The 15,314-nt window shown below is 36.8% G+C and overlaps 1 protein-coding gene across 4 annotated transcripts in view; it reads left to right on the top strand.

The window, feature by feature from the left end:
• LOC137403543 (rho GTPase-activating protein 8-like) overlaps positions 1-14,656 on the top strand; it is a 29,659-nt gene extending 15,003 nt beyond the window's left edge. For all 4 annotated transcript variants that reach the window (XM_068089487.1, XM_068089489.1, XM_068089486.1 and 1 more), the window contains exons 8-14: positions 897-983; positions 4,592-4,690; positions 6,123-6,224; positions 9,335-9,486; positions 12,060-12,188; positions 13,371-13,477; positions 13,609-14,656. In XM_068089487.1, coding sequence (XP_067945588.1) covers positions 897-983; positions 4,592-4,690; positions 6,123-6,224; positions 9,335-9,486; positions 12,060-12,188; positions 13,371-13,477; positions 13,609-13,776 — 844 coding nt within the window. In that variant the 3' untranslated portion in view covers positions 13,777-14,656. The remainder of the gene's footprint in view (positions 1-896; positions 984-4,591; positions 4,691-6,122; positions 6,225-9,334; positions 9,487-12,059; positions 12,189-13,370; positions 13,478-13,608) is intronic.
• The last annotated feature ends 658 nt before the right edge of the window (positions 14,657-15,314 follow it).

Below are 15,314 nucleotides of genomic sequence, written 5' to 3'. Positions count from 1 at the left end.
TCGATGGCTCATTACTGGTACGTGCATTCAAGCACGAGTGACCCATGCAGCTATAACCGCTGACTGCGTTACCATGTAGCTAGCTAGTTGTTACTATAGTGATGGCATATAAGTGGTGACAAGTTTCAAGAATGCTTACCAGTATTTTGTTTTTATCTATATTACACTTTATTAGTTCTCCATTTATTACCCCTAATGACAGTATTCGACATACGGCAGCATTTGACATACGGCAGCATTCGACATACGGCAGCATTCAACATACTGCAGCATTCGACATACGACAGTATTTGACATACAACAGCATTTGACATACGGCAGCATTTGACATATGTCATGACATCACCATCATGTGCATCTTTTTACTTTTCTTTGTCTTGGCTGCAGAATACTAATTTTCCTTTCAGCACTCACGTACCTCGCAGCTTTATGGCTATGTTGCTATAATTACTATCGATCTTTTTTCCAAGAGGCAATTATTTTCACCATTTGATTTGTTCCATATGTTTATTGCTCTGCGCTTCTCAATGAGATTGTCTGTCAATACTTGACAGCCTCGAGGCCATGAAATGAGGTAGAAAACAAAATCTCCCACGTGTGGGTCTTTCGATAAATTTCATGAATTTCAGCGATCACAAATTCATACTTGTTGCTGAAAATTGTAGTTTATTTATAGTTTATAATTTAGTGCATATTAGCCAAGGAGTGTGTACATTCTCATTGATTTTATGGCGCTAAAGATCACCCATATACCCTGTGAAGTGGATAACAATATGTCTAGGTACATTCTTACTAACATCTACAATATGGTCTCTTCTGTCATATGTTAGCCGCTGTCATTAGTAAACATGTCAAGCGTCAGTGTTCACTCTCTGATTTTACTCTCTGATATTTAGGTACAAGAAAAACATGAAGGCACTTTATATCGTTCATCCAACTACTTTCATCAAAGTCTTGTGGAACATACTGAGGCCTTTTCTAAGGTAAATTCTTCCTGTCTTGCATTTTCTCATTTGTCAGCCCTTGCGTGTAAAGCTATGAAGTCTGTTGTATGTGAACTAAATACAAAAGTAGATTTCTGCCAGTGCAGGTATGCTGCCAGTGCAGGTATGCTGCCAGTGCAGGTATGCTGCCAGTGCAGGTATGCTGCCAGTGCAGGTATGTGCCAGTGCAGGTATGCTGCCAGTGCAGGTATGCTGCCAGTGCAGGTATGCTGCCAGTGCAGGTATGCTGCCAGCGCAGGTATGCTGCCAGTGCAGGTATGCTGCCAGTGCAGGTATGCTGCCAGTGCAGGTATGCTGCCAGTGCAGGTATGCTGCCAGTGCAGGTATGCTGCCAGTGCAGGTATGCTGCCAGTGCAGGTATGCTGCCAGTGCAGGTATGCTGCCAGTGCAGGTATGCTGCCAGTGCAGGTATGCTGCCAGTGCAGGTATGTGCCAGTGCAGGTATGCTGTCAGTGCAGGTATGCTGCCAGTGCAGGTATGCGGTGATATATCTTTTCTCCAGTAGAGCTTCTGTTTTTGCTTGCAATTTAAATCTTGATGGTTTTTGCACTCAGAGTAAACAGTTGCATTGTAATGATTGTATTAGGTTTTCATTGCATTGTAATGATTGTATTAGGTTTTCATTGCATTGTAATGATTGTATTAGGTTTTCATTGCATTGTAATGATTGTATTAGGTTTTCATTGCATTGTAATGATTGTATTAGGTTTTCATTGCATTGTAATGATTGTATTAGGTTTTCATTGCATTGTAATGATTGTATTAGGTTTTCATTGCATTGTAATGATTGTATTAGGTTTTCATTGCATTGTAATGATTGTATTAGGTTTTCATTGCATTGTAATGATTGTATTAGGTTTTCATTGCATTGTAATGATTGTATTAGGTTTTCATTGCATTGTAATGATTGTATTAGGTTTTCATTGCATTGTAATGATTGTATTAGGTTTTCAAAAACAGTTTGATACGAAAGTAATATCAATATATGATTAACATGTTTATAAACTAAATATTGCCATCTAATCAGAAACAGGAATGTTTAAAGTAAGTTCTGCCTCCAAAATGCTTCTCAGAGTGTACTCTAGTTTGTGCTTTCTAAAGAAGTTTGAATGGTCTAGTTAACATTCAAGATCAATTACTTATAAAATTGTATTTATGGATCTCACTAATAAAATTGTGTTAATGTCAGCATCTATGGAGGTATTACTTTTACCATAACCAATGAGACTAGAGACTAAGTACTAGTATATCTTTTGTATATAAAAATCTACTAATCACTTAATTCATAAATGTTCGGCAGCAAATGCTATGAGTCACTCCTTAATGATAGCCTACCTCGTTATAAGACTGCCAGCTTGGTACTAGCAGGTAGCAGAGAAAACATTACTAAAATCTAGCTCGTTCATATGTAATCTCCTATACAAGATTACTTCATATCAAGGTCGGTTTCACATGGTAAAACTGGTGCTTGTTGAATACTATTATATCCATAATAGTATTCTGCTGCGATCACTGTCAGTCGGGTAATATGTTCCTCTATCTCAACACCTAAACACTTGTTAGTGTTACAGGTAATTATTAACAGATGATATGTAAACACACGAGTTTTATAAAGCTGAGTGAAACCCTAAATTGTAAATACAAGATGAAGTTCAATACTATTGAGTAAGGAGAGGTTTTTGTTGTTACTGTATATTGGGGAGACTCGAGAGGAAGTTCATGATGAACAATCAGTAGGTATAGAGTTAGAGGTGCTGATGAGCAAATGCAGTGTAACTCACTATTGGACAAAGTGAACATTCTTTGAGTATTTTTTTAGAAAAATACTCATTTCATTCTAATGAGTATTTTTTTTGACAGGTCTACCTTGGCATGTGCCAGGATTGGACTGGTTTGGAACTTTTTGGTGTGTAAAAATTAATATGCAAAGGTTGTAAGGCTAGTAATTTATACAATCATGTAGCACTTATAATTATGTTATAGGTAAGGAGTTTTGAACATGGGCAAGCAACTTTAAATTTGGGAGAGCCGTAATTGTGGGTTGATTTAAGGCCGTTTAATGCAGTTCTATTTCTTTATGATGCTCTTCTCAGTACCCAAAGGGTGTTGCAGAGGTATTCAGTTTTAGCCAGTCAATCTTTTGTAAATTCAAAGGAAGTTAATTTTAAATAAACCTGCCTATACCTGTCTAACACAGACAAATGGCGTCAGAGAAAACCTGAGTTTCTGGTAAAATAATGTCAGATTTTTTGCAGATTTCATTTGTCATTCCCTTTTGGAGTAAGAATAAATTTTAAGTATAATCTTAGTACTGGCACATACTGGCACATACTGGCACCTACTAGCGCTGTGCAATGTTCCCGGTGGACTTAAAACTTTTGATTTGGGTTGTTGTTATGTTCTATCCATAGCGAGTCTTTCGATATATTCCTGCTAAGTTGTTTTTCTTTTTTCTGACACAAGGAATGGGTATGTTTAGCCATTGGGTTTTTTGTTGTATATAATTGTTGTTGTGTTTAGCTTGTGTCATGTTGTTGATCAGCTTTTACCTCTTCCATCCTCTTTCCAGTTCTGTACAATGGCAGGGACCATTTTTATAAGAAATTGCGGTGGCTTTTTGGCGTCCATTTTCTTATGTTGGAACATGCTATTTAGGTACATAGTGTTGTAGCTAACATTTATGGCCATCATTTCATAAGGTTATTCTAATTGTGTCGCATCTTATAGACCGGATAAGGAATGTTTTAGGTTTATAGGTAGCCTACATCTATGGTTATGTCCGCCCTGTTGCCAACATCTGTTGTCTCTTTTCATTACCTTCTAGTAGACTGTTCAGCTGTTTTGGTAACCTGAATGTAGTCACTGTGAAGCACTGGTTTGTTGCGACAAATGCCGCTTATTGCATACCTCGTGTTAGTGTTCTTCGTGGTTTTATTTATTGTCCACTCTTGTTGTAATAGGCCTTGACTTCTAAATGACTTTCTGCACACACTGCAAATGTCAGCTATATAGTCCTGTTGTGATTATACACAAATCTATAAATATATATATATTATATATATATAATATATATATATAAATCTCAGTGTTTGTCATTTGTACAGTTAAAGCGATAAAGTTTTAGCTACGATAAAAGACACTTTGAACTGTATTTGAAGTGTGGCTTTATGGATGGGCAAGCCAACCCACACAGCCACACAGGCCACTCGTGATACAATGGATTAATGGTGCACATAGTCATTACATCGGTTAAAATATGTATTACGTCATGTGATGCATAGCTCTTATTATAGTAAGTTTAACGTTAGAAGCTAGCTCAAGTTACTAGCTTAAGTTACTCAGCTTAGCCAATTGACTACTTTTGCTATTAGCTAGTTAGCGAACTTAGCCAATGGAAACTGCATTACCTGTCACTGTTTATCAGCTGTTTTTATTAACAGGCAATGCTGGGCATTCATCCAGTATATATATATATATATATATATATATATATATATATATATATATATATATATATATATATATATACATATGTTTTGTTCAACTTGTGTCACTAGTCATATAAAATACTTATTTTCATTCAATAGCGCCAAGTTTGGCAAAAAGATAATGTATGTGAACTACTTACATGAACTCGGCTCTCATGTCAACTTGCACCAACTGAACATTCCAGAAGCTGTCAAAGAGTAAGTAGTTAGACTTTTTAATTTTTTTGCACCAAATAATAGTTTGTTGATATATCACAGTCGTAAAAAGGCTGGAGCAATCCTATTGTTGGGCTTGAGGGTGTCTATCATTTAGACTTCAATAACAGAGTTTCCATTAGGATACGCGACATCGAAGATTTGTGAATTCGGATTAAAGAGTGCTGTGGCATAACTAGACATAACAAGCTACTATTGGTCAAATTTGCTAAGGGTCAAGGACGTGTTGTATATCTCGGTTAGACCTCAGTCTATTTTGGTATAACAGGAATAAATTGGTTTAGAATTCGGTAAACTGGAGAGTAGTGCGTTTCTGTAGTGTCATGTATTACATCGATGAACTCGGCTTTTTATTGCTGTCAAAGAGCCTTTGGGTGTCGATGGACGATTATTCAATACATTGCCCAACTTCTTTATGTTACTGTAATCCCTCAATATATTGCCTAACTTCTTTATGTTACTGTAATCCCTCAATATATTGCCTAACTTCTCTATGTTACTGTACTCCCTCAATATATTGCCTAACTTCTCTATGTTACTGTACTCCCTCAATATATTGCCCAACTTCTCTATGTTACTGTACTCCCTCAATATATTGCCTAACTTCTTTATGTTACTGTAATCCCTCAATATATTGCCTAACTTCTTTATGTTACTGTAATCCCTCAATATATTGCCTAACTTCTCTATGTTACTGTAATCCCTCAATATATTGCCTATTTTCTCTGTTACTGTAATCCCTCAATATATTGCCCAACTTCTCTATGTTACTATAATCCCTCAATATATTGCCCAACTTCTCTATGTTACTGTAATCCCTCAATATATTGCCCAACTTCTCTATGTTACTGTAATCCCTCAATATATTGCCCAACTTCTCTATGTTACTGTAATCCCTCAATATATTGCCTATTTTCTCTGTTACTGTAATCCTTCAATTTTTGCAGCTATTTGGGATCGGTGCCCCGATCCGCGAAATCCATGAAGTAGAAATTGATAAACTTGTTTTTAATAAAATCACTTTTACATTATTAATGTACATTCTCCTCTTTTTCTTGGATTCAGGTAACAATTTTGAGGGTAGAGAGTATTTACCAGGCATGATGACGGGTATCACGAGCACTTTGCAAAAAGTAATGAGAAAAACAGTGAACCAGGCGACAGCAATCACAATGATGCTCAGAGAGGCATCTCGCTATAGTAACAGATTAAACCTTATACTATAGTGGAACGATTTGAATCGCAGCCATTGTTTCGTTGCGTTTGAAAAGGGGCAATTTTATGGCATCCTACATATTTGAATAGCGCTTGAAACTGGTTTGTTTTAGCACCTGTATCAGATAACACAGCACCTTGCTAACATACAGTATTTGAACGCTGTTGTTTATCTGATTAGCTGACATGTGTTTTGTAGCCATGATGTGTTCCTGCTTGCCAAACATCAACCAGATATTCATCCGACATCAATAATCACAGCGCCCCTCGATACCCAGCAGTTTGGGGTCTCCCTGGAATTGTGAGTACATCGGCATGAATTTGTATATGTACAGAAATGATTCATATTCACTTATACATCTGTAACTTATACCATTAGGTAGTCACATAGGAGGAGAAGGGCACACAGGATAAATGTTTTGCTTCCTAGAGGCGAGGATATCGCCTTCCCATATCGGCTGTGAGACCCCGGCGGTTATCTTGCGCAGCAAAAAACTTGCGACGCTAGGCTCGGGGGCTTCTGTTCACATAAAGCTGCATCGCTAATAATGGCATAAAAATGTTCGCTCGCCATGCCGTTGCAAAATTGCTGACCTTCACCTGTACAGTGCATTTCGGGAAGGTTTTGCCTGCGGTTGTTCGCAAAAGTCGAACATCGCTGAACTCTTGCGTTGACCGCCGACATCTACCGGCGATATTCGGCGTGTAGGTTCACATTTCACCGCTGATAACCCTGCGGTGCTGTTGTCGGTGCTGTCATCGGTGTATATGGGAACCAGGCTTTAGCGAACTGTCCTCAGCATTACATTCAAATTGCGAGGGTGTGAAGGTCAGTAAACGAATATAGGCCTGGAACATAAGTACATACTTCCCTTATCACTCTACCGGTAAGTGTTTAGAACTGTGTGAAGTTTCTTGGCCAGCATCCAGATCTCATGATAAAATAGCAACTGATGGTTTCATCAGTCAATGTCCAGCAGTATTGTGCTGGTACAATCTATCGATCTGTCGATCAATATTGATCAATTTCACCCTTGCTTTGCACAGCAGCCATTTTGACTAATGGCCAAAATGGCAAATAATAATAACACCTGATTTTCTATTTCAAGTCACTAAACTGATACACTAATGAAGATACAATGAAGTGTTATAAAAATACTAATGATATTAGATTTCTAGTCTTATCGACACGGTAAGTTTATCTCTGTTTTTATCCAAACTCTGTTATTAGTGAGTGATTATCCATGACACAAGCCTACAACTGTCAGGCAGCACTGACAAAGGGTGTTCTATTGTAACTCCATGATGAAGATGCTTTTCTGCATGTTTCGCCATAATACAGTTCTACTAAAAGAGTTTTTCATTTAATCATTGCTTGCAATGTTTTTAACACAGTAAAAGCAGACACTGCTCAGGTATGAAATATGATAATGCATTTACGATTACGTACAATTACTCTCTATGGTTGTAAGATTTGCTCTATGAAGATTGTGATGGTATAGTTTGTTATACAAAAGCGTTTATACTAGGCATGTTTGCTCAATGAATATTGTGATAGTAGTGAAAGATGTTTTGTTTAAATTTATAATACAGTGATTTGGTTTATGAATATTTATGGCAGTTGAGCAGGCTCTATAAATACATGTACATATAATACAGTGGACCCACGCCATACGATTTTGATTGGTTCTAGTGCTGGTATCGTAAGGTGAAAATGTCGTACAGAGGGGTATAAAAACCCATAGTAATTATCTAATGCAAGCACCCATTGGTGAAAATCATCAACATTTTATATATGTAGTGTACATATTAAAAATTAGCAACCAAACATTATGTTAACCTTAGTAAATATAGTTACCTTCAGTAACTTTAGTGTATTTAGTCGTTATGACCTGCAATAAAATGTGACGTTACAATGTACTATGTGCAGTATGTACCGTAGGGAGTTCTTACTTTCGAGACAGCTGTATAATATAAATGTTGAATTTACCTTAAACGAATTTAGCTTAATAAACACATACTTCAAACCAAATTTTAGTATGTATTTTTAACTATTTTACTAAACTTCAATTTTTTCATTTCAAAATGTTATCGCCTATCCGTTTCTGGTTTCATTTTCGCAATAACTAATAACAAATTAGGCTGGACTGAGTGAGATCGGGCATCATATCTTTTTTCATTTGTTGTTAGGACTTCGGCGAATGATGTAGCAGCATATTTATTATTTCGACATAATTAGCATGCCGAATTTGAATTTTGAGAGAAATTTTTATTCATGTAGTATGGCGAAAAATATTGTGTATGGAGAGGGCGAAAAATTATAGTGTGTCACATTGTAAGGTAAAAAATCGTATAATAAAGTTATCGTAACTCGAGGGCGCACTTTTCTGCAATTTGCTCTTTGAATGTCTATGTTAGTCCTTGAGGTTGCCCAGTGTATTTATTTCCTTGAAAGAAATCATTTTTCACCATTTTCATCATTTCCACCTACATAGAACTGCGTGTAAGACGCGCAATAGTGCATGAGTCAGCAAGGATGATAAGCTTGTGATATAAAATGACAGAAGTTGGGTGAATTCCTTTATATTGTCATATCTTGATATTTGATGTAATACAAGTGAACAACTTATTAGTGACTAGAAAAAATTGTAATTGTCTTCTCTTTCCATACTGGTTACCTATTTCTGACACCAAGGTTGTTGTAGTTGCTCATCAAGTTGTGTATAAAGAATCACTTGTGTAGATAGGAAATGACAAACCCTGATTGAGATGTTTTTGATGCATTCATTTGCATTATATTTCCTACATTGTTACAATTAGATGAAACCATTAAAATTCATTATAGTTTAATGTAATAGTAGGACACGCATTGGCAAATGGCTCCGTATGAACAGCTAATTAAGAAAATCTTACACGGTGTGTCAAGTAAGTGGCAGAGTTATATGCTGGATGTTATGTAAGTGATAGAATTATGTAAGTGATAGAGTTATTCTTGCCTCTGTCTGAGTAAAGTTTGTGTTTTCATAACCATCACAATAGTATTAATGTTTAAGCAGGAAAAGTAGCGCAACCATTATTGCTATTTCTGTTGACAACCATGAAATTGTGCATTTAGTCAGGATTGTAAACCAAAAATTTTATTCCAACATTGACAAAATTGGCTTGAAACTAAAAGAGCATGGAAAGCATGGTCTGCTCTCGGGTAGCATATTTGGACAGACGGATAATTTGCTAGACGGCTAACTCTCTTTAAGAGTTGGTCTGCAATCTCTTATTTCTTGAGGCACTTTCATCAACTCTGTTTAACAGCAATAGTTGTATGACTGTTTGTTATTTATTGTAGAGATGTTGCTGACATTTGCCCGTATTCCTACCTCGATTTGCTGCATTATATTACTTTCATTATTGCAGTATAAAGCATCAGAACAAGGGCCAGGTGATACCCAGGGTCGTGACTGACTGTATCAACTATATAGAGACTATTGGCCTAGAAACGGAAGGAATATTCAGACGATCAGTGATTGTAACCAAAGTACGACTTGTACAGGCTGTGTTTAATGAAGGTGAGATTAGCGCTACTAGTTCAAGGGCTATTTTTGCCATTGCAGCAGGGGGAGGCAAATCTCAAAAGATTGCCTAGTTTAATCTTCAATCCAATAAGAGCCATATCCGTCTGAAGCCTTGCTTAGAGGTCCGGTTATGCTTTGTTTGTTTTGTTATTTATTTTCATCAACAAAATTAGTTAAACAAAAGAAAAAAGCTGGAAGAGTGATGAAGCCCAGAATAAGCAATATCGTAGCTAGTCGTGGCGATGGGCTTATCATCATCATGTAATCAACGTCAATTTTTATGGGTAATTAGGTTTCATTCACCTGTTAAAAGATGCAACCTAAAGCCGGGTTCCCATATACGTCGCAAAGCACCGGCGACACACCGCAGGCTATTAGCGATGAAATGGGAACGTATGCGCCGAGGACCGCCGAGGATCGCCGGTAGTTGCCGGCGTTATCGCAATAGTTTAGCGCTGTTCAAATTTCGCAAACGGCCGCAGGCAAAACCTTCCCGAAATGCACTGTACGGGTAAAGGTCACCATAATAAGAACGGCATAGTGAGCGAACATTTTATTTGATTACGCAATTATGTTTACGATATTATTAACGATGTGGCTTTTATGTGAACATTAAACTGCGCCGAGCACCGCAAGTGTTTTGCTGCGCGATATTACCGCCGGTGCTTTGTGACATATATGGGAACCAGGCTTTAGCTCTCTCTTGAAACTGGCTACATTCTCTATGCTTTTAATAGACCTAGGGAGTTGGTTCCAAAAAAATAGCCTGTTGGCAATCCACCCTGCGATGGCCTGCACGGGAAGAAGATTGTGAGAGATTTAGACAGAAATTTGAGAATCGAGTTTGATGTATTGTGCGAGGGATGTAATTACAATAAAATTCTTGATGGGCTAAAAGTAAAATGCGGTATGAATATAGTGAACTGATAGGTAGTATGGATGATGATTTGAAAAAAGGTTTGGTGTGGGTGAGGCGGGGTTTTTTATGAATGGCCCTTATCATGCGCTTTTGAAGTGTTATTAAATTTGTAAGATGGTTAAGAGGTGCATTGCCCCATGCCTCAATGCAATATGAAAGTTTGGAATTAACCATGGAATTGTATAATAAAAGTAGAGATTTGTGGGGTAAATGTTCAAATGTGCGGTAGAGTAAGCCTGATAAGGGTCTCAATTGTTTTAGTAGATATTCGATGCGTTTTTCCCAAGTGAGATTAGAATCAATGAAATTACCTAAGAATTTAGTGTGATCTGTCTGACAAATTGGTTTGTTGAAAATGAAAAAGGGCTGAGTGTTAGCTAGATGAAATTTATTTTGGGGGTTCTTAGTAACATGAAATTAGTCTTATCAACATTTAGGGTGAGTTTGTTAGAAGTGTACTAGTTTTGAATTGTAAGAAGTTCATTATTTCAACAATCTATGTGCTCTTTGATGTTAGAGGATTCAAAAAAGAGATTAGTGTTATCTGCATAGAGCAAAGGTGTAAAAAGGTTGGTGACATGTGTTGAATCGTTTATGTAAATTTAAAAAAGAGTTGGATCAACGGTGGAACCTTGAGGTACACCACATGTTACATATAGTTTGGAAAATCAAGTATTACCAATAATTGTGTGTTGTTTACGCCCGGTTAGATGGCTTTTGATCCTGTTAATTGTGGTGATGTCAAAATTAAGATTGTGGAGTTTTTAGTACAATATGTTATAATCTATTGTGTCAAAGGCCTTTCTAAAATCTAGAAATATGTTGTGGTTAGGTAACGTGATGGTTAGGTAGCATTGTGGTTAGGTAGTGCTGTGGTTAGGTAGCATTGTGGTTAGGTAGCGCTGTGGTTAGGTAGCGCTGTGGTTAGGTAGTGTTGTGGTTAGGTAGCGTTGTGGTTAGGTAGCATTGTTATTAGGTAGCGTTGTGGTTAGGCAGCGTTGTAATTAGGTAGCGTTGTGGTTAGGTAGCGTTGTGGTTAGGTAGCGTTGTGGTTAGGTAGCGTTGTGGTTAGGTAGCGCTGTGGTTAGGTAGCGGTATGGTTAGGTAGTCCTGTGGTTAGGTAGCGTTGTGGTTAGGTAGTGCTGTGGTTAGGTAGCGCTGTGGTTAGGTAGCATTGTAATTAGGTAGCGTTGTGGTTAGGTAGCGGTGTGGTTAGGTAGTGCTGTGGTTAGGTAGCGTTGTGGTTAGGTAGTGCTGTGGTTAAGTAGCGCTGTGGTTAGGTAGCTTTGTGGTTAGGTAGTGCTGTGGTTAGGTAGCGTTGTGGTTAGGTAGCGCTGTGGTTTAGCAGAGCTTCAGTTATGCTGCGCTAATATTTTATAGTTTTAATGTTTTAGTGTGTTCAGTAAAAAACCTGATTTGGTTTGTTTGAAGCTGATGTAGGCCTTTTTGTGGCTAGGATTTTCAACCATCAAAGTCACCATGTGAAAGAAGACAACTGCTTACTCTAATTAAGGAAAACTCAAAATAATAAAATTTTCAGTGTACTAGACAAAATCTCTCTGTGTATCACAGTAAGTAGTTGAAAAATAGTTGTCTATTGAACCTTGCCATAAGGTTTGTATCATCGAATCTATTTATGTTGTTGCAGGGAAACATGTGAACTTTGAACTTTATGGCGGTGTACATGTCGCTGCTGTGATATTGAAAACATTTCTCAGAGAGATGCCTGAACCAATCATGACATTTGAACTCCATGATTATACAGTTCGAATACCAGGTATGTTAACGTCTCTATATTGTTTAGATAAGGTGTGACAGCAGTGACGACTGCACGGGTTTCTTATGGGATACACAACTTTGTTTTACGTATAATTAAGAGTAGTTTTCTCATGGAACAATATTAATTTATTATGGTTGCATAGGTCATAACCAATGTGAATTATTAATCTTATAGCTCTCTAGCCAAATTTCAACTCAACTAGAATGCTTTATGCTAAGGGAAATGCATTACTAACAGTTTTCTTCTCGTCTGAAGCCTTTGTAGAACTTCATTTAAATTAGCATACATGTAATCTCAGACCACCTCTATTAAGCAACTTCCGCAACTAATGTTGCATCTATTGTTACATCTATTGTTCCATCAACCTTTTACAAATTTCATTATGTTGCACTATTTCAAAAGTCGGCTAAATTTAGCGTTAGTTTATTTTCGATTTTGCTTTCATCCAACTTGTTTAAGCACAATAAAATAGTGCTTGCAGAGTATCCCATTTTCAGCTGCACGTGAAATGTCACTGATTTTATATTTATATTGTATACTTTTATATAAAGCATGTTTTTAGGCAGCATTAAAAATGCATACACAGCAGCGTTTGAACATCTGAGGTGAACTTACTTACAATTGGTTTTCAAAATCATTCTATGAAAAAGTTGTTACTGTACAAATCTTCAAGTTTTCATGTCATACAGCTGCTTGTAATATATCCTATCCTCTGATTCATGTGTTTAAAACTTGTCACTAAGTGATAGAAAGTTACCCTTTTTTAAGCTCAAGATTATAAGTGGAATATATCAGGTAATCTTGTGTTATGACGCTCTCTCTCAAAATACATACTTTGTGTGATAGGCTTGCCTGTTTTACTTACTGTCTTAGGTTGGGAAACTCGTTGGTCATGGCCTCGCAGTCGAGGACTGCAGATGGGTTGCTGTGCCCTTATATAGGGCACAGCAAGCTAAGTTACCTGGCCAGTTACATGTTATATTTAATAAATATTTCATAGCCATAATGTGAATTTAGTTTTTTTTGCATATTTTGGTCACTTGAGTATTCGGTACTCCGCTTCATAGAGCTTTTTACTACTAACTAAACTAGAGGCATAATTTTATTTAAATACATTTGCTTTTTTAGTTAGTCAAGTTTGCAAATAGTTTTCTGCAGTGATTTTGCTTACACTTGTAGGTCTCGACGAGGCTGAACAGATATCGGAGACGAAGAGAATCCTGTCGGAAGAACTACCTAGGGACAACTACATAGTATTGAAGAAGATTATCTCCTTTCTTGTGCGGGTAGGAAGTGATGGAAACATCTTGAAGAAAGCAGAAATATGGTGGAAAAGAATGTTTCTTTAAACTATGCAATAGCAGTTCAGTAGCAAATCGTAAAAAATTGTAAATTCCTCAATTCTTCACTTTTGTAGGTAAATGAAAAACAATCAGTCAACAAGATGAGTATAAAGAATTTGGCTATAGTGTTTGGTCCCAACATATCCTGGGGTCAAGGACAACTCTCTCTCACCACAGTTAGTCAAGTGAATAATTTTGCAGAACTTCTCATCAGACATTACGAAGAGTTATTTGTTGTCTAACACTTCCAGGCATTTATCCTAGGCAAGGTCAAGGTCTCATGAAAAGACCGCTGCTCACAGTTATCTCCACAACCTAAACTATTATTTTTATAGATAAGCAAATTCTGTTGGAGTTATGCACTACCGTCTAATATTTGATAGAAGTAGCATGAATGGAGTACCATTTAGTTTTGATTTTTGTTGTTTGTTCATGTTGTTAATGACAAGAATCAGAATATTAAATCGATGTATTTTTTCTATTTATGATAATTTATGTGGAGTTGTAAATCAACTTCAGAGCTGTTCTTTTTGAGCTCTACTTAACTGTTCATGTTCTGTGAGTTTGCCATTGCTCAATGACCTCTTAAAATTATTCCTGTCTAATAGCGCCAATTCACATTTGCACTCGATGTAGAGCCAAACAAAATAAGTATTTGCTGAATCATTGTACGAACTGACACAATGGACAAGGGAGTGGGTAACACAATGCTAGTGAAACTTGTGCCTGCCCATTTTTTGACATACATTGTATTGAAAAAGTTGCCTTTTCAATTTACCTCCCGGTAAATGCTGTCATATGGATAAAATGAACAATCAATAGAGATGAAGTTGGTACTTATCAATTACATCAGCTCCATAATTACACACCATAGTGATAGATCTAACCATGTGTACTCCTTGTATTATAAGTTACATAAATGAAAGATGAGGTTACTCACCGGTTATTCTTTTAAAACCAGAAATGGAATATCCTCGAACCTTCCAAGTGGCAGACAAATACAGTAGGAGTAAAAAGTGGAAACTAGTAAGGATTGTGGTTTACTGAATTTCAGCCAATGAGTAGAGCTCTTAAATAATTATTGCTGTATATTTAATAGGTTTCTCAATAGAGGAAGGAAGATTGTACCAGTCCTCGTAGTACTAAATACAATTTTACAAAGAAATTAGCTTATAAAAAACTGCCATTGCTATCATGTTCTTAGTAGAAAATTCTTTATAGACAATACTAAAGGCTTGTATTTGGGTTCTGACTAATGTTGCTGCGAATTCCAAACTTGTCACAGAATTTCTTGCTTTACAAGTTGAGCATTTCACTTATTCATAAACTGAAAATGTGATGCAATACACCTGCTGATACACACCTGAGCCGTACAATATCGGAAGAATATTTTTAAGAGCTGTTACCCAAACAAAAGACAGCTTGAATTCAAAAATGCTTAACAACAAAAGCTTAAAAATTGTTTGAGTCACTAGCTAAAGATAGACCTTAATCAGTTGTTTATCTGTATATATATAAATCTTCATGTTTGTCTGTCTGTTGCTCATCTGTCCGGTTATAGTGATAAAGTTTTAGCAATTCACAACATAAAAATCGAAAGTCTACTAACAAGCGCGCGTAACCACATATTTGGTAATACGTTTTGGCCATGACTGTGGTCAAAAGTCAATCTTGTGGTTTTCTGACCCATCACTGTATCTTTTAAATATTCCACATGCTTATATGAATTATTTCTAAGGCACGGTATAAATGCCTAGTCAGCATAATTTAAACATGCCAA

Source organism: Watersipora subatra, chromosome 9 (genome assembly GCF_963576615.1).
Source record: "Watersipora subatra chromosome 9, tzWatSuba1.1, whole genome shotgun sequence".
Classification (NCBI taxonomy): Eukaryota; Metazoa; Bryozoa; class Gymnolaemata; order Cheilostomatida; family Watersiporidae; genus Watersipora; species Watersipora subatra.
The sequence above is the reverse complement of the archived record's forward strand: the minus strand, read 5'-3'. Positions and strand labels throughout refer to the sequence as shown.